Raw genomic sequence first — 19366 nt, 5'->3', positions numbered from 1 at the left:
AGGAACAAAAATTCCCGGATTTCTCGGTTAAAAATACAGTTTCTCCCGGGTGTAAACACACTTTTTCACTGTTAACTGACAGTATATTTTCTCTCGGAACTGTATAACTTACCAATCCTTTGAATTATTATGGCTTTATACATGGGTGTACACTTTCCTGGCACTTTAGAAAACGAAACTCAGGGAAGAAAACACGTTTTGGAAAGGTCTTTGATGTGCAGCAATATTTACACTGCATACTTTCACATTACAAAAGTATAAATTCGAATTCCACCAAACACCGCATGTCACTTTCCGAAGCATTGAAATCGAGATTGCGATGAGCTTTTGTAAGCCAGTCATAGGTCATGTCACGTGATCTCGCCAGCCGATGACAGTGGATATTCAGAGCTTAGGACACATGATGTAGTCAGCCAATGGCAATATCACTGTTAAGTAGCGTGAACACACAAACAGCAACAGTTAACGGTTTAAATTAATATACATAGTGTTGCTACAAGAAAAGCAAAGCTTTCACACATAATATCGGTGTCTACGGTTAATACGCTGCAAGAGAAGCTAAGCTTTCACATATAATGTTGGTCTTTTATGCACGTCTTACACTTTAAGATATATCACACAAATGAGCCAGTAAAATTTTTAATAATGACATAAATGTCTGATCTTCTGGGCTCGAAATTCTTCTAAATGGCTCATCATCAGTTGATTTTTAAATGAGAGTCAAATGCTCTGTGATTTAAGAAATTCATTGTGCAATCTTGTACATAGTTCAACTTGCGTAAAAGGAAATTTACTTTGAAAGTAACGCTTTTCAAACCACCATTCGCAATATTTTCCCGCGACTTGTTAGAAATAGGTTCGTTTCAGCAGTTGCTATAGAGCGCCAGATAAGAGGCACCACTGCACTTGCAGAGCTACGATGACTTAGGAGGCCCATATGTTCATACGTATAAAACATTAAAAGATCTTACATTATGTCATAAAAGAAACAAGACATCAGAGGATACTCCAAGAGCATCAGAATTTCGTGAACCATACTAAAATGTACACATTTAAAGGCCACATTCGTATGTCCAAATTCCAAATGAAGTAGGTCTCGACCTGATATTAAGCTTTTCAATATGGTTTTCGGGATGTAAATTTTCTTGGAGTATCAGTACTGTGTTACCTAATGTTTGGTTCTTTATTATGGCACAATGCGGTACGTGCTAGAAGATGAAAACATGCACTTGAAATGCAGCGAATAGTTGAAACTAGCCAATAGTGTGGAATTAAACACTTAGTTTCAAATATATTGACTGCCTCAACAGAAAAGATTAATAAAAGGAAATTTCTTTAGCAAACCGACAAAAATAACTTCATTGTTCTACAAGACGATTAATGCTCGACCGTCAGAAAGGTGTAAATAAAATAAAATCTGAAAGTAATAACATATTTTTGCCTTCCGTAATTATGTGAATGTATTTTAATTCACTTGATAGCTCCCAGCCACAGAAATCTGTTTTGTTTTCATTTGACTTGAGAGCAGCAAATGAAGAGGAAACATCAAAATCACTAAATGTAAACACAGGTCACATGGAGACTACCCACTTCCCCGCTGTACTCAGACTGCTCTTGTGCATCAGGTCCAGATCCACAATATTTCCGAACTGGAGCAATACTAGGTAGTGGCGCCCCCCCCCCCACCCCCCACCCCCACCCCCCCACCCCACCCCCGCCCAGGCCATCCCACAAGCATTTGAGATAGGACGTCAAAAATTTAAAAAAATCAAATTTTCAAAAATATGTTCATTTTGTAGTGCACATCTTTCTGAATAGGCTGATGCACAAAACGTGTGTTTGAGGAAATGTAAGACATGTCATTTGGTTTTAAGTGTGGCAAAGAGCAGTGCCAGCCCTCTTCACACAGCATTCTTCTATCGCACGTCACTGTATTTCGCTCCGTGGAATTGAAACATGTATATTTTGTACTGGATGCCATCAAACTATATTCAAGACAGTGGAAAGTAAAATGTCCTGTGATGCCTCTCCTGCTTCCATTCGGCCGGTTTGACATCCCCCCCCCCCCCCTCTCTCCACCTTATTTTTTATTTTTTTAAAAAAACCTCGCCATTAATACTGGATGGGATTATTTGTAAACAAGAACTCTTCAGAAAATTTGCACTCTATATTCCCTATTAGCTAACAACTTGCTGCTTTGTGTGGCATAAAATTAAATACAGGATACATAAAACCAGCAAAGACAAGAGATAAGCAAGACAGTACACATTTCTTCAATCCTTAGCTCCTACAGATTTTTTCTCTCTGATCTTGCTACAGGTTTACATGGTGGGCTTTCCTTTCTGCGCAAGAATCTATTACATCATCAAAGTTCATCAAAAATTTTGCTACATGAAAAAGCGAAATGTCATCGTCTATTACTGAAAAAGCTGTTAGTACAAATAGGACCCAAGACTGGTGTGGTTTCCCTATCTGATTACATCTATTTTGTCACTGTCTGCTAGATAAAACAAAATAGGCCTTTGTAATGCTGCAGCAATTGCAACACACACAAATAAACGAGACTGTTTTGGTACAAGTGGTCATTTTTATAACACAACAGAATATAATTCACAAAGTACCAATATCAAATGCCTATTAGGCCTACTACAAGCAAAAAGCTTTATGTTGGGAAATAGTTTTACACTTCATTCATATGCTCCAGTTTCTCAAGCATGCGATTGAAAAGTAGTAGTACAAAATTTTTATACAAATTTGGAACCGTCATATTCTTCCATAGTTTGTGTGATGTCCCCGTTTCTTCTCCTTCCTTGTTCTGACGAATAGTCTTGTCATCACTAATTCTGTAACTATTCCTGCCGATGTCAAAGCTTATTTGCCGTTTAACTTCACTAACTCTGTCCCGCGATTATTCTCCGATTAGGCATTGTTACATGTACGTACAACATGTTTTTCACGCTACTTCCAGAATAGAACTTAAAGCTGCTGCTAGCTGGGGACTGTACAACTGGCACTTACTAGTATAGTGATCTGGCCAAAACTTTTCTGTCAAAATTTCATTTTCTTGGATACATCAAGAAGATAATACAAATCTTTATTACCTCTTAGTAGTTTATTTCCACTCTGGTAGTCTCAACCTATGGATTTCACTAGTAATTATTACAACGCTCATCATTTGCAAACCCAATCAACCGCATAATCAGACAGCGGTTGGCATTCATCCATTCGGCTTTACTCTGCTCAGCTCATAGAGCCCCTGTTGTCTGCAAGAAAGTTTATTTCTAGATGCAACAAGGATTCCCCTGACAGACATCACGTACACTACGCACGCATTCACAAATCCTTCAGAAATCAACTTCAAATGTGTTCAAAAAGCGACAGGGATGCGTTTCAAAGTCATATGAATAACCGATAGACCAATGTGCACTGGATGCTAGGTGCTTTGTGAAACAAGGTTTTTTCCCTCAAGAATATGAATTTGTCCCCCCCCCCCCCTACCCCCTCAAGGATCCAGCCTGCTGTGCATGCATGAATCTAGCAGCTTGGGCACGTCAGTAAAATTTTTCCCGGTAGCATCTAGCTGCTGGTGCGACTGCTTACACAACCAACAGCCACATTTCTGCAGCCAGAAGTGGGAGAAGGCACTACTCAACTGCACATGCGCACGATCCCGCGCCTAACTGCTATATTGAAACAGTGAACCTAATGTAAACAGTTGTGACGTCACACTCATAAGAGGCAATTTCTTGTTACGAAGCATTGCATAGTCTTCCTTTGACACATTTTGCTGTTACTTGTATGAGCACTGTGTTTTGTTGTTGTGTATGGCACATTCCTTTGCAATTTAAGTTTCATTTTCATTTTTTCTCTCGTTCATGTTTTATTGCTGCAGTATTAATCTGCAGTAGCAGGATACAGTACTACCCTTTGTTAGAGTATCGGTTCTTACCAGACAAAATTGCAAAAATTTAACTGAAAACAAAAACAATTAAAAATTCCTGGAATTCTAAAAAATTCCTGGGTTTTTCCTGGTTTTCTCCCGGATGAAAAAATTCCCGGGTTTTTCCCGGATCTCCCGGTTGTCCCGGGTCGGATACACCCTGTACAATAATGCGTTCACTATGCTGTTCACAGTAGCTTACCTGTGATCCTATTTTTTATTCATTATTAAGCTTACTCCTCCATTACCTGTATTTGATTTTGTATCTGTAACCCCATATTCACCTGACCAGAAGTCTTGTTCCTCCTGCCATCAAACTTCACTAATTCCCACTATATCTAACTTTAATCTATCCATTTCCCTTTTTAAATTTTCTAACCTACCTGCCAAGTTAAGGGATCTGAAATTCCACACTCTGATCCGTAGAATGCCAGTTTTGTTTCTCCTGATATCGACGTCCTCTTGAGTAGTCTCCACCCAGAGATCCAAACAGAAGACTATTTTACCTCCGGAATATTTTACCCAATAGGACATCATCATCATTTAACCATACAGTAACACACATTGTTCATAGTCAATGTTTGCTACCTCGTGTTCTCTTCCGTTCCCTCTAGTAAAAATGATTCTACCCATATACAAACAAATGGTAGTGAATTTTCTGCAAATTCTCATTCACACATGTTCACTTCCATTCACTCCTCAGTAAACAAGGCTTTAGGTGTTTAAAATCATTGTCAGTGAACTCTGGATAATTTTGCTATGTGGTGCTGCACAAGTGATTTGCTGAGTCGTGTGCTTGGCGGGCAGGGCAGTACAAACCGCTGTTATAAGCTGTTCTTCGCGCAACAAAAATGTATAACTTCAACATTTTTTACAAAATATTTGCAGTGCCTCATAGCAGTTAAAATTTTTGCAGCATACTTCTAAAAAAAAAAAAAAAAAAAAAAATCAGGGCCGGTTTCGACATATCTTATTGAACCATTCCCTTGTGAGAACAATAAACAGCAGTTACAGCGTCTACGATATGTTACATCATCTGTAATTCATTTCAATGTTTGTATTTTCTACACAACAGCACAATACTCAGGTGTCACATAAATGTACTTTATGAAATTTAAAGCATTTCACATACACTGGATCAGCAAAGTACCTTAAATACTAACTTTTATAACACTTAGCCTTTATGAACAGCTTTCACAGTCATTCTACAAGTTTTTCACTTTCTATCACTTTTTATGTGTAATTTCTCTACCAACCATTCAGTGACAGGAGATATGTAAAATTCTGTTGTGTTGAAATATTGATGCAGCTCTCACACGTAAATAGAGTAAAAACTATTTATCAGAATACTGTTACTATCCATGTTCAAGCTACAAATATAAAATTATTTTATGGAGAGCAAACACTAATTTCACTTCTTCACATAAAGCACTGAAAACATAGGATGTATTTACCTGACAATGTTGTGAAGGTATCAGTATAAAAACATTTCCGGTAACATGAACATATATATTATGATGAGATACACCACCACTGTCTGTTGCTAATGAGTTATTGTTGTGGCCTTCACTCGCACAGTGTATGAAGCCAAATCTTTCAATTATAGATTCTTGGAAGAGAAATAATCTCTGTTTCCATGTCTCCACAGGGTATTCTACAAAGAGAAAGTAAGTGTCTTTCAGTCATATCCAGTCCATGAAAATTCGCGAACAAGCAATTTAAATATAGTAGTAATATTAGTAGTAGTGACAATTATTACTGTTATTTATTACTAGTGAACCAAGCAATCCTTCACAACTGCTAAATATGTATGGTAGTTGGATCTACTTCCTAATCTGGCCTCTGTCCATATTCTCCCCCCCCCCCCCTTTTTATCCTTCGGGGCCCTGCCTCCTCCCATTCTTTGTCCATAAACTCCTCCACCCTCTCTCTGTTATTCTCCTCCTCCCCTCTCTCTCTACCCATTTCCTTCTTCCCCCCTCTATATTCACCCCCCTCCCCCCTACGACCACCTCCTCTTTCCTCCCTCTCTCTCTCTCTCTCTCTCTGACTCTGAGCCTTGTTTATTGGTGTTGCAAAGGAAATCTTGATTGGAAATTGAAGTCGTTCAAAGTGAATACGTTAATGGGTTGGGATCATTAATGTATGAGAGTATAAGAGAGAATTGCCCAGTTGCTGTTACTGTGAAGATAGTAGCTTCATGACAGTATTTTGTAGGGTTTTAACTCACAAAAGGTTAGGATTAGAAAGTTGTGGATGATTTAGATTCCATAATAACATTAAAATCGTGAGCCAGTAAGCCATAAATGTAAGTTTCCTGTTTTCTGTTAAAACCATAGGTAAGGAGTAAAATGAAACAGTACATTGTTGTGTGTGACACATGTTATATAAGGAGAAGGAATATGTATAGGAAAAAATAATTTCTAATGGTTTAAATGCCCTGATATTATAGTTAAAACTGACTGTGAGATCGGAAACCAAACCACATATTTTTACAGCACAGAAACACCCGCCCCCCCCCCCCCCCCCCCCACCAGTCAGTTTATTCGAATGAAATCGATTATGAACTTTCCATGACTTGTTGTTGCCAACAACATTTGCTTATTGTATCTGAAATAAATTTATATACTACATATATTTAAGTATATATAGTCTGTAATACAATATTGTGTAAAAATTTTAAGTCAGTCAGCCAGCAAATTTTCGAGACTTTTGGTAACAATGTTACATGTCTTGTTTTTATATAGTAGTATAACGCAATAACAAATATAGCCTGAGTCTATCCAAATGTTTAACAGAGTACTGTGTAAAAATTTGAGGTAAATCAGCCAAGAACTTTTTGAGATTTTTGCTAGCTGTGTGTGTGTGTGTGCGTGTGTGTGTGTGTGTGTGTGTGTGTGTGTGTTTCCACAAAAATATGTAGCTTATGTCAATCCAAACATTTATTAGGTTCTAGTATAAAAATATGAATTAAACTGGTCAAGAACTTTTCACGATTTTTGCCAACAGTGTTTCTTCTTAAATGACAAAAAAATATGTTGTATATGTCCTTCTGATTGTTTATTAGCGTACTGTGTAAAAATTAGAGGAAAATCAGTGAACAAATTTTCAAGATTTTTGCTAACAACTTTTTCCACTTATATATTACAGAAATACTTGAATACCTTATACATTTGAAAAAAAGTGACACCCACATCCATCCAAATGCTTATCAGACCATCATGCAGAAATCTTAAATAAACCGGTTAATAACCTCTTGAGATTTTGCGTAACAACATTACACTATGACTTGTCTCCATTTAGAAGTATAGATTAAACATATATTTATATACCACATATATTAACAAATTTTCAACCTATGTATATCTGAATGTTTGAGTATTGTGCAAAAATCTGAAGTAAATCAGTCATGAACTTTGTGAGATTTTTGGTACCAATGTTAAACTACAACTTGTCTTTTATAGTAGTGAAGATAATTATTAACAACAACAACAATAACATAAATAATAATAATAATAATAATAATAACAATAATACCCGTGGAGGCTTGGGAAAAGAATAGGCCTTCGGTATGTTCTGCCAGTCGTAAAAGGCGACGAAAAGAACAAACCCACAATAGGGCTAACCCCCCTTTTAGTGTGATTAGTTGGTTCAGTACAGAACTAATGAAGACTCGGACAAGCGCTGTCATGGTCAGGGACGACACTTGAACCCTATGCCCGTCCACAATGGTAACGACACTGCTAGCCACACGGAAAATGATTTAAATCCAAATAGAGGTGTTTTGCAGGATATGCTTCCTGCAACCACTCTAGAAGGAAAACAAAGACAGAGGAACCAACACAACTGGATACAGATCACAAGTATACACAACATTTATTACCAGATACCCAGAATTAAAATTTTTTAACAGAACAACGACTATCTGATCAGATTCGTGTAATAATTAAAAATAACAGCATACCCCAGTCAGAATTAGAAAACATCAAACAACAAGTACAACAAATACTGGAACAAAATAATGTGCAATCAGAAGAAGAAGAAAATACAGTAATGGACTCAAACATCCCAGAGCAAACAAACAAAGAACAACACGCATCAATTAAACAATCAGAGGAAAATGAAATCTTAAGACAGCCACCAGAACAAGCACAAATAGAACATGAAGTGACATACATGTTAGATGTAGAAGAAAAATTTCAGTTGACATATATAGAATACAAAGACACAAATACAGACATTAGACCATTCTTGCATAGACTACTAAATAACCCACAAGTTGAAACAACAATAACAACTATCAACACAATCATACACAACAAATAAATGAAAACACAACTATGGAAGAGTTACAACTACTGATTTATATAGGAGCACTCACTACACTAAATATACACACTAGGCAGAGATCAGAACCAACCAACACACAGAAGAAACCCACAAAACCAGCATGGCAACACAGGCTACAGATCAGAATAGAAAAACTGAGAAATACATCGGACAGCTAACACAATTTATAAGAAATGAAATATCAGACAAAAAACTAAAACGGTTAGGTAAAATCTCACAACAAGAAGCGCTAGAGCAATTAGATGAAAAGAAGCAGAAATTACAAGCATTGGCCAAACGACTTAGAAGATACAAAAAAAGTGAAAATAGAAGGAAACAAAACCAAACATTCAACACAAACCAAAAGAAATTTTACCAGACAATAGATAACACACACATTAAAATAGACAATCCACCAAACATAACAGACATGGAACACTTCTAGAGCAACATATCGTCAAACCTGGTACAACATAACAGACATGCACGGTGGATACAAGCAGAAACAGACTCGTACAAGATGATACCACAAATGCCAGATGTGATAATTTTGCAACATGAAGTCACCAAAGCAATTAATTCTACTCACTATTGGAAAGCCCCTGGAAATGATAAAATAGCAAATTTCTGGCTAAAGAAGTTCACCTCAACACATTCACATCTAACTAAATTATTTAACAATTACATTGTAGACCCATACACAGCCCCTGATACACTTACACAAGGAATAACTTATCTGAAACCTGAAGTTCAAGCAGACACAGCAAACCCAGCAAAATATCACCCCATAACATGCCTACCAACAACATACAAAATATTAACTTCAGTCATTACACAGAAATTAATGACACATACAACACAGAACAAAATTATAAATGAAGAACAAAAAGGCTCCTCCAAAGGAGCACGAGGATGTAAAGAACAACTGACAATAGATACAAAGGTGACATATCAAGCTAAAACTAAACAAAGGTCGCTGCACTATGCATACATTGATTACCAAAAAGCTTTTGATAGTGTACCCCACTCATGGTTACTACAGATATTGGAAATATACTAAGTAGATCCTAAATTAATACAGTTCCTAAACATAGTAATGAAAAATTGGAAAACCAGACTTAATATCCAAACACATTCAAATAATATCACATGACAGCCAATACAGATTAAGCGTGGAATATACCAAGGAGACTCATTAAGTCCTTTCTGATTCTGCCTTGCTCTGAACCTACTATCCAACATTCTAAATAATACAAATTATGGATATAAATATAACAGAGGGAAACATTCCACGTGGGAAAAATATATCTAAAAACAAAGATGATGTGACTTACCAAACGAAAGCGCTGGCAGGTCGACAGACACACAAACAAACACAAACACACACACAAAATTCAAGCTTTCGCAACCAACGGTTGCTTCGTCAGGAAAGAGGGAAGGAGAGGGAAAGACGAAAGGATGTGGGTTTTAAGGGAGAGGGTAAGGAGTCATTCCAATCCCGGGAGCGGAAAGACTTACCTTAGGGGGAAAAAAGGACGGGTGTACACTTGCACACACACACACATATCCGTCCACACATATACAGACACAAGCAGACATATTCAAAGGCAAAGAGTTTGGGCAGAGATGTCAGTCGAGGCGGAAGTGCAGAGGCAAAGATGATGTTGAATGACAGGTGAGGTATGAGTGGCGGCAACTTGAAATTAGCGGAGATTGAGGCCTGGTGGATAACGGGGAGAGAGGATATATTGAAGAGCAAGTTCCCATCTCCGGAGTTCGGATGGGTTGGTGTTAGTGGGAAGTATCCAGATAACCCGGATGGTGTAACACTGTGCCAAGATGTGCTGGCTGTGCATAAAGGCTTGTTTAGCCATGCCCATGAGGGTGATCCTCATTACCAACAAACACTGTCTGCCTGTGTCCATTCATGCAAATGGACAGTTTGTTGCTGGTCATTCCCACATAGAATGCGTCACAGTGTAGGCAGGTCAGTTGGTAAATCATGTGGGTGCTTTCACACGTGGTTCTGCCTTTGATAATGTACACCTTCCGGGTTACAGGACTGGAGTAGGTGGTGGTGGGAGGGTGCATGGGACAGGTTTTACACCGGGGGCGGTTACAAGGGTAGGAGCCAGAGAGTAGGGAAGGTGGCTTGGGGATTTCATAGGGATGAACTAAGAGGTTACGAAGGTTAGGTGGACGGCGGAAAGACACTCTTGGTGGAGTGGGGAGGATTTCATGAAGGATGGATCTCATTTCAGGGCAGGATTTGAGGAAGTCGTATCCCTGCTGGATAGCCACATTCAGAGTCTGATCCAGTCCCAGAAAGTATCCTGTCACAAGTGGGCCACTTTTGTGGTTCTTCTGTGGGAGGCTCTGGGTTTGAGGGGTGAGGAAGTGGCTCTGGTTATTTGCTTCTGTACCAGGTCGGGAGGGTAGTTGCGGGATGCGAAAGCTGTTATCAGGTTGTTGGTGTAATGGTTCAGGGATTCTGGACTGGAGCAGATTCATTTGCCACAAAGACCTAGGCTGTAGGGAAGGGACCGTTTGATGTGGAATGGGTGGCAGCTGTCATAATGGAGGTACTATTGCTTGTTGGTGGGTTTGATGTGGACGAACGTGTGAAGCTGGCCATTGGACAGATGGAGGTCAACGTCAAGGAAAGTGGCATGGGATTTGGAGTAGGACCCGGTGGATCTGATGGAACCAAAGGAGTTGAGGTTGGAGAGGAAATTCTGGAGTTCTTCTTCACTGTGAGTCCAGATCATGAAGATGTTATCAATAAATCTGTACCAAACTTTGGGTTGGCAGGCCTGGGTAACCAAGAAGGCTTCCTCTAAGCGACCCATGAATAGGTTGGCATACAAGGGGGCCATCCTATTACCCATGGCTGTTCCCTTTAATTGTTGGTATGTCTGGCCTTCAAAAGTGAAGAAGTTGTGGGTCAGGATGAAGCTGGCTAAGGTAATGAGGAAAGAGGTTTTAGGTAGGGTGGCAGATGATCGGCATGAAAGGAAGTGCTCCATCACAGCAAGGCCCTGGACGTGCGGAATATTTGTGTATAACGAAGTGGCATCAATGGTTACAAGGATGGTTTCCGGGGGTAACAGATTGGGTAAGGAGTCCAGGCGTTCGAGAAAGTGGTTGGTGTCTTTGATGAAGGATGGGAGACTGCATGTAATGGGTTGAAGATGCTGATCTACGTAGGCAGAGATACGTTCTGTGGGGGCTTGGTAACCAGCTACAATGGGGCGGCCGGGATGATTGGGTTTGTGAATTTTAGGAAGAAGGTAGAAGGTAGGGGTGCGGGGTGTCGGTGGGGTCAGGAGGTTGATGGGAGTCAGGTGAAAGGTTTTGTAGGGGGCCTAAGGTTCTGAGGATTCCTTGAAGCTCTGCCTGGACATCAGGAATGGGATTACCTTGGCAAACTTTGTATGTGGTGTTGTCTGAAAGCTGACGCAGTCCCTCAGCCACATACTCCCGACGATCAAGTACTACGGTCGTGGAACCCTTGTCCGCCGGAAGAATGACGATGGATCGGTCAGCCTTCAGATCACGGATAGCCTAGGCTTCAGCAGTGGTGATGTTGGGAGTACGATTAAGGTTTTTTAAGAAGGATTGAGAGGCAAGGCTAGAAGTCAGAAATTCCTGGAAGGTTTGGAGAGGGTGATTTTGAGGAAGAGGAGGTTGGTCCCGCTGTGACGGAGGACGGAACTGTTCCAGGCAGGGTTCAATTTGGATAGTGTCTTGGGGAGTTGGATCATTAGGAGTAGGATTAGGATCATTTTTCTTTGTGGCAAAGTGATATTTCCAGCAGAGAGTACGAGTGTAGGACAGTAAATCTTTGACGAGGGCTGTTTGGCTGAATTTGGGAGTGGGGCTGAAGGTGAGGCCTTTGGATAGGACAGAGGTTTCAGATTGGGAGAGAGGTGATGGTGGTGGTTGTTGGGATGTTTAAGGGGGACTAAACAGCGAAGGTCATCAGTCCCCCATTCCAAAAACATGCGAGCCGAAAATCGGCAGAGCAGGTAAAAACCAAAGGGGGGGGGGGGGGTCGGGGGGCGTGTCGGGGGGGGGGGGGGGGGGGGGAGGATGCGCCCCCCAGTCGCTAAAGGAACACAAATGCAGCAACAAACACTACAGACAAGAAGAGTACAGATGAACACCAGACAGAAAGAAACAGAAGAAAAGAAGATGGCCGGAGACTGGTTGACTGACCACGAGAACAAAAAAAGGGAAAGAGTCAACCATCAGACGACACACCAAAACAGCAACAAATGTGGAGAGACGAAAGGACAAAAGACACAGAAAGGGAAAGGTGCAGGACCTCCCTAAATGGAACCATAAAAAGGACTACCACAGATAAAATTTAAAATGTCATCAGCCATGGAGGCATCGTCACATAAAGCCAAAGGCAAAGTGCCCGGGAGATTAAAAGACTGCCGGAGGGTGCGCAGTTGGGGACACTCCAACAAAATGTGGGCGACCGTCAGCCGGGACCCACACCGACACAGGGGGGGATCCTGACTGATGCAAAAGATGACCGTGCGTCAGGTAGGTATGGCCGATGCGGAGCCGACACAGGATGACAGAGTCCCTGCGAGAAGCCCGCAGGGAGGAGCGCCACACATCGGTCATCTCCTTGGCAGCCCGCAGTTTATTCGGGGATGTCATGCCACGCCACTCAGCAGTCCACATCCCAAGTACCTTACGGTGCAACACCAGCTGCTGATCGCGAGCCGTGAGGCCGATCTCCAAAGCTGGGGCATCGGTCGCCCCTTTGGCCAGCCTGTCAACACGTTCGTTCCCTGGGATGCCAACATGACCTGGCATCCAAACAAAGACCACCGAACGACCAGAACGGGTAATGGCGGAAACAGACTCCTGAATAGAGGACACCAGAGGAGAAGAGGTATAGCAGCGGTCGATAGCCTGGCGGCTGCTCAGGGAGTCACTGCAGACGACGATGGACATACCTGAGAAGAAACGCATATGCTCAAGAGCGCGCAAGATGGCCACCAGCTCTGCAGTAAAAATACTGCAGCCAGCCGGCAAGGAGCGCTGCTCAACATGGGCAGCGTGAGCAAAAGTGTAGGCAGTGCGACCATCAACCAGGGAACCATCAGTGTAGACAGTCTCAAAGCCCGAAAATGAGGCGAGGAGCGCAAGAAAATGGCGACGGAGGGCCACAGGCGGAACCGAGTCCTTGGGTCCCTGTGCCAAGTCCAGACGGACGGCCGGACGGCCGGGGCAAACACCAGGGAGGCGTAGGTGCACGGACTCGGAAGGGAGGCAGAAGAGGGAATGACCCCAGTTCCGACAGCAGGGACTGGAGGCGGACAGCTATGTAAAGCCCAGACCTAGGGCGCCATTCGGGCAGATGGAGGACCACGGCAGGGAAAAGCAGGCGACGATTGGGATGGCCCGGCGAGCAATGCACGTGGACAGCATAGTCGGCGAGCAGTCGATGGCGGCGAATCCGCAGCGGGGGAACCCCGGCCTCCACCAGTAGACTATCCACAGGGCTCGTACGAAAAGCGCCAGTTGCAAGCCGAACCCCACAGTGGTGTATGGGGTCTAACAACGTCAACACGGACGGTGATGCAGACCCATAGGCCAGGCTCCCATAATCAAGCCTGGACTGCACAAGGGCCCTGTACAATCGCAACAGCATGCAGTGATCCGCACCCCAAGATGTGTGGCTCAGGCAGCGGAGGGCGTTGAGGTGCCGCCAGCACTTTTGCTTCAGCTGAGTAATATGAGGAACCCATGTGAGCTGGGCATCAAAGACGAGTCCTAAGAAGCAGCATGTGTCCACCACTTCAAGCAGGTGGCCGTTGAGGTAAAGTTCAGGATGAGGGTGGACTGTCCGACGCCTCCAGAAGTGCATAACTCGAGTCTTGGCTGCAGAGAACTGAAAACCATGAGTCAGAGCCCATGATACTGCCTTGCGAACGGCTACTTGCAGCCTGCGTTCGGTGACACCCGTAGTCGTGGAGCTAAAGGAGATGCAGAAGTCGTCGGCATACAAAGAAGGAGACACCGACGACCCCACGGCTGCAGCCAGACCATTAATGGCCACTAGAAATAATGAGACGCTCAACACCGAGCCCTGCGGGACCCCATTTTCCTGTGTATAAGAGGAACTAGAGGTGGCACCGACTTGCACCCGGAAAGAGCGGCACAATAAAAAGGTTTGAAGAAAAGCCGGGAGCCGACCACGAAGACCCCACTCATGCAACGTAGCAAGGATGTGATGCCTCCATGTGGTGTCATACGCCTTCCGCATATCAAAAAAGACAGCAACGAGATGCTGACGTCGGGCAAAGGCCGTACGGATAGCAGATTCCAGCAGCACCAAATTGTCCGCTGCAGACCGGCCCCGACGGAAGCCACCATGGGATGGAGCGAAGAGACCGCGCGACTCAAGGACCCAACACAAACGCCGCCCCACCATACGTTCGAGCAATTTGCACAAAACGTTGGTGAGGGTAATGGGACGATAGCTGTCCACCGCCAGTGGGTCCGCACTGGGCATCAAGATGGGGACAATAAGACCCTCTCGCCATTGCGACGGGAACACGCCCTCGCTCCAAATGCGGTCTCTGGCAGTCCCTGGAGAGATGCTTCAGCATCTGCGCGTGGGTGCAGTCTGGTCCTGGTGCTGTGTCAGGGCAATCGGTGAGGGCAGCGAGGAATTCCCTCTCGCTGAAAGGAGCATTGTATTTTTCAGAACGACGCGTGTGGAATGATAACGGTGTCTGCTCGGCTCGCTCCTTTAGAGAGCGAAAGGCGGGGGGGTAAATTGCAGTCGCAGAGCTCTTAGCAAAGTGCACAGCAAGGCGTTCAGCAATGGCGGCAGCGTCCGTGCAGACAGCGCCGCCCAAGGAGATCCCAGGGACACCCATAGGGGTGTGGTATCCATAAATCCGCCGGATCCAGGACCACACGAGGGAGGGGGAGAGACGGGAGCCCAAGGATGAGACATACCTCTCCCAGCACTCCTGTTTACGCCGTGCAATAAGACGATGGGCCAAGGCACGGAGCCTCTTAAAGGCGATGAGTGTCTCTAGAGACGGGTGCCGCCTATGACGCTGGAGGGCCCGCCTACGGTCGCGAATAGCCTCAGCAATCTCCGGCGACCACCAGGGTACAGCCTTCCTCCAAGGGAGTCCAGAAGAGCGGGGGATGGCAGCCTCTGCCGCCGAAATGATTGACGTGGTTAAGACACGGACCACCCCATCAATGTCACTCTGTGGGGGAGACTCGATGGTTGCAGCGGAAGTAAAAGCCAGCCAATCAGCCCTGTGGAGAGCCCAGCGGGGCAGGCACCCAGAAGAATGACACTGGGGCAGTGACAAATAGATGGGAAAATGGTCACTACCACACAGGTCAGGATGCACTCTCCAGTGGAGGGATGGGACAAGTCCAGGGCTGCAAAGAGAGAGATTGATGGCCAAGAACGAGCCATGGGCAACACTGAAATGTGTGGGAGCACCGGTGTTCAAGAGGCTAAGGTCGAGCTGAGCCAACAAATGCTCCACGGCATGACCGCGGTCATCGGAGACAGTCCCACCCCATAGAGAGTTGTGGGCATTGAAATCGCCCAATAACAAGAAAGGTGGCGGCAATTGGGCCAGCAGCGCAGCCAGCTCATGCTGCGTTACATCACCATCCGGTGGAAGGTAAAGACTGCAGACGGTAATAGCCTGTGGTGTCCACACCCTAACAGCGACAACCTCTAAAGCTGTTTGTAGAGGGACAGACTCGCTGTGAAGAGAGTTAAGGACATAGATGCAGATGCCACCAGACACCCTTTCATATGCTGCTCGGTTCTTATAATAACCCCGATAGCCACGGAGGGCGGGGGTTCGCATTGCTGGAAACCAAGTTTCCTGAAGAGCAATGCAGAAGAAAGAATGAAGGCTGATAAGTTGGCGGAGCTCAGCTAGATGGTGGAAGAAACCGCTGCAGTTCCACTGGTGGATGGTGTTGTCCATGGCTGAGAAAGGCGTGACGGGACGGGGAAGGCAGATTACGCCGTTGGGTCACCTGCTGCCTCCGATTGAGCACCTATGCTAGTGCTATCCATGGCGTCAGAGGGACCGGCAAGATCGAGGTCCTCAGCGGACGCCAGAATCTCCACCTCGTCCTCAGATGCGAAGCTGGAAGGTTGCGGTGGGGCGGCTGCCACCGCGAGTTCCTTGGGCTTAGAGCTCTTCTTCTTGGATTCCTCACACTGCTCCTTGGGTTTAACTGGCTGGGAGGGCTTCACCGATTCAGTCTCCGGGACTGAGGAGGATCGTGAAGCCCTTCGACCAGCTGATTGTGGGCACTTACGCCACTGTCGGTCGGCAACCTTCCCACCGGTGGAAACCTGGGAAGGGAGGGACCCAAGGGATCCCTTGCGAGCGTGAGAAGCCGAAGAAGTGGAACACTTCTCCGGCTTAGAAGCAGGGACGGACGTCCCTGATGGGGGCGATGTTGTTGCTCCTGAGGTAGGTGGCGCAGGAGCAACCCGGTGGGTAGAGCCCCCCACTGGCAAGGGGGCAAGAGGAGTTGTACCACTCAGAGTTCCGGCCGGAAGTCACAAAACTGATGGGGCGAGCACAGGTGTTGTAGCAGCAGCGTAAGAAGATGTCATTCTCACGGGACGTAATCAGTCGTATTTCCTTTTGGCCTCAGTATAAGTCAGTCAGTCCAGGGTCTTATATTCCATGATTTTGCGTTCTTTCTGGAAGATTCTGCAGTCTGGCGAGCAAGGTGAATGGTGCTTCCACAGTTGACACAGATGGGAGGCGGGCCCATGGAGTATTGGGATGAAATGGGCGGCCGCAATCTCGACATGTGAGGCTGGAAGCGCAACGGGAAGACATATGGCCGAACTTCCAGAACTTGAAGCACCGCATCGGGGGAGGAATATAGGACCTGTTGTCACATCGGTAGACCATCACCTTGACCTTTTCCGGTAACGTATCACCCTCGAAGGCCAAGATGAAGGCACCGGTAGCTATTTGATTTTCCTTCGGATCCCGATGAACGCGTCGGACAAAATGTACACCTCTGCGCTCTAAGTTGGCGCGCAGCTTGTCATCAGACTGCAAAAGAAGGTCCTTATGGTAAATAACTCCCTGGACCATATTTAAACTCTTATGCGGTGTGATCGTAACAGCAACATCCCCAAACTTGTCACAAGCAAGTAACCGTCGTGACTGGGCAGAGGATGCCGTTTGTATCAGGACCGATCCAGAGCGCATTTTGGACAAGCCCTCCACCTCCCCAAACTTGTCCTCTAAATGCTCGACGAAGAACTGAGGCTTTGTGGAGAGAAAAGACTCCCCATCAGCTCTCGTACAAACTAAGAACCAGGGCGAATAACTGCTACTGCCATCCTGAGATTTACGTTCCTCCCACGGTGAGGCCAGGGAGGGGAACATTTTCGGATCGTACTTCTGAGCATTAAATTGAGCCCGAGAATGCTCAGAGACCGCTGGCGGCTGGCCACCAGTGAGAGACGATGTACCACGCTTCATTGCAGGTCATCCGCCCTGACGCCACCTACTCCGACCAAGGGCCCTCCCCACGGGCGCCACCCAGCCGCAGCAAAGGCCACCTGGCGGGATGGCCGTTCACGGGAGTCCCGATACCCCAGGAGGATAGGCATCTACTCCTTGGCATACGTGGGGAGTTAATGGCGCAGACATCAGTAGAGCGATCCCTGTGTTGTCAGGGGGCTACAACCAAAAGGGTACATGGCAGCCCCACCACAACGGACTGGCTACCGTGCTGGATGTTAGGTAACATGTGGTCCACTGCCGCTGTCAGTGCAGAAAGAGGCACTGCACTGTGCAAGGTGTAATCTGCACGCAGGAATGTAGTCATGCACAAGAGATGGAGAGTGGGCAGGACTGCAATTCAAGAGCGAATAAGCTGGCGAAAGGTCTGATCGCAAGATGGACACAATGCACCAAGTAAGGCGCCCTTCCCCAATCGGCTCGCTCTTCGGAAAATTTTGAGAGATGGAGGCCAAACCCAACAGGGGACCATCACAGAAGGCCGAAAAGTTTGAGACTCCTTTTAGTCGCCTCTTACGACAGGCAGGAACACCGCAGGCCTATTCTTACCCCCGAACCCGCAGGGGGGTGGGAGAGAGGTTTGGAGGAAAGGTTAACTACTGAATTAGGGTGTTGTGGTTCCAGATTGTGTTGATTGGAATTTTGAGGTTTTGGAGGGAGTGGAGCTGGAAGTGGGAGATTGAGTAGATGGGAGAGACTGGGTTTGTGTGCAATGAGAGGAGGTTGAGGTTTGCTGGAAAGGTTGTGAAGGGTGAGTGAGTTGCCTTTCCGGAGATGGGAAACCAGGAGATTGGATAGTTTTTTGAGGTGAAGGGTAGCATGCTGTTCTAATTTGCGGTTGGCCTGTAGGAGGATGCTCTGAACAGCCGGTGTGGATGTGGGAGAGGAAAGATTGAGGACTTTTATTAAGGATAGGAGTTGACGGGTGTGTTCATTGGCTGAGTTGATGTGTAGGTGAAGTATTAGGTGGGTGAGGGCAATGGATTGTTCAGTTTGGAACTGGTATAGGGACTGATGGAAAGAAGGGTTGCAGCCAGAGATGGGAACTTTAAGTGTGAGGCCTTTGCGGGTAATGCCAAATGTCAGACAAACCTGAGAAAATAAAATATGCGAGAGTAATCTGGCTAGGGTGAAGGCATGTTTGCGGAGGGAATGTAAATAAAACTTAATGGGGTCGTTGTGGGGGTGTTGTGTGGGTGACATGGTATTAGAAGGTGGAAAGTGTTACATGAGGCTGAAATGAAAATGAAAATAAAAATATATGGGGAGAGATAAAGGTGAACTAGAAAGTAACTGGAGATCTGGTGTTTCCCTCTCCTTCCCTCTTTCCTGTCGAAGCAACCGTTGGTTCCGAAAGCTTGAATTTTGTGTGTATGTTTGTGTTTGTTTGTGTGTGTGTCGACCTGCAAGCGCTTTCGTTCGGTAAGTCACATCATCTTTGTTTTTAGATATATTTTTCCCTCGTGGAATGTTTCCCTCTATTATATTCATATCATTAATTTGAACCCAACAATTACGTTTG

The 19366-nt window shown here is 45.0% G+C and overlaps 1 protein-coding gene across 1 annotated transcript in view; it reads right to left on the bottom strand.

The window, feature by feature from the left end:
• Positions 1-19366, bottom strand: part of LOC126452593 (GATOR complex protein Iml1) — a 572541-nt gene that overhangs the window by 30734 nt on the left and 522441 nt on the right. Inside the window, exon 54 of the mRNA XM_050091115.1 lies at positions 5395-5594. Coding sequence (XP_049947072.1) covers positions 5395-5594 — 200 coding nt within the window. The remainder of the gene's footprint in view (positions 1-5394; positions 5595-19366) is intronic.

Source organism: Schistocerca serialis, chromosome 1 (assembly GCF_023864345.2).
Source record: "Schistocerca serialis cubense isolate TAMUIC-IGC-003099 chromosome 1, iqSchSeri2.2, whole genome shotgun sequence".
NCBI lineage: Eukaryota > Metazoa > Arthropoda > Insecta > Orthoptera > Acrididae > Schistocerca > Schistocerca serialis.
This window is presented reverse-complemented; position numbering and strand designations above follow the sequence as displayed.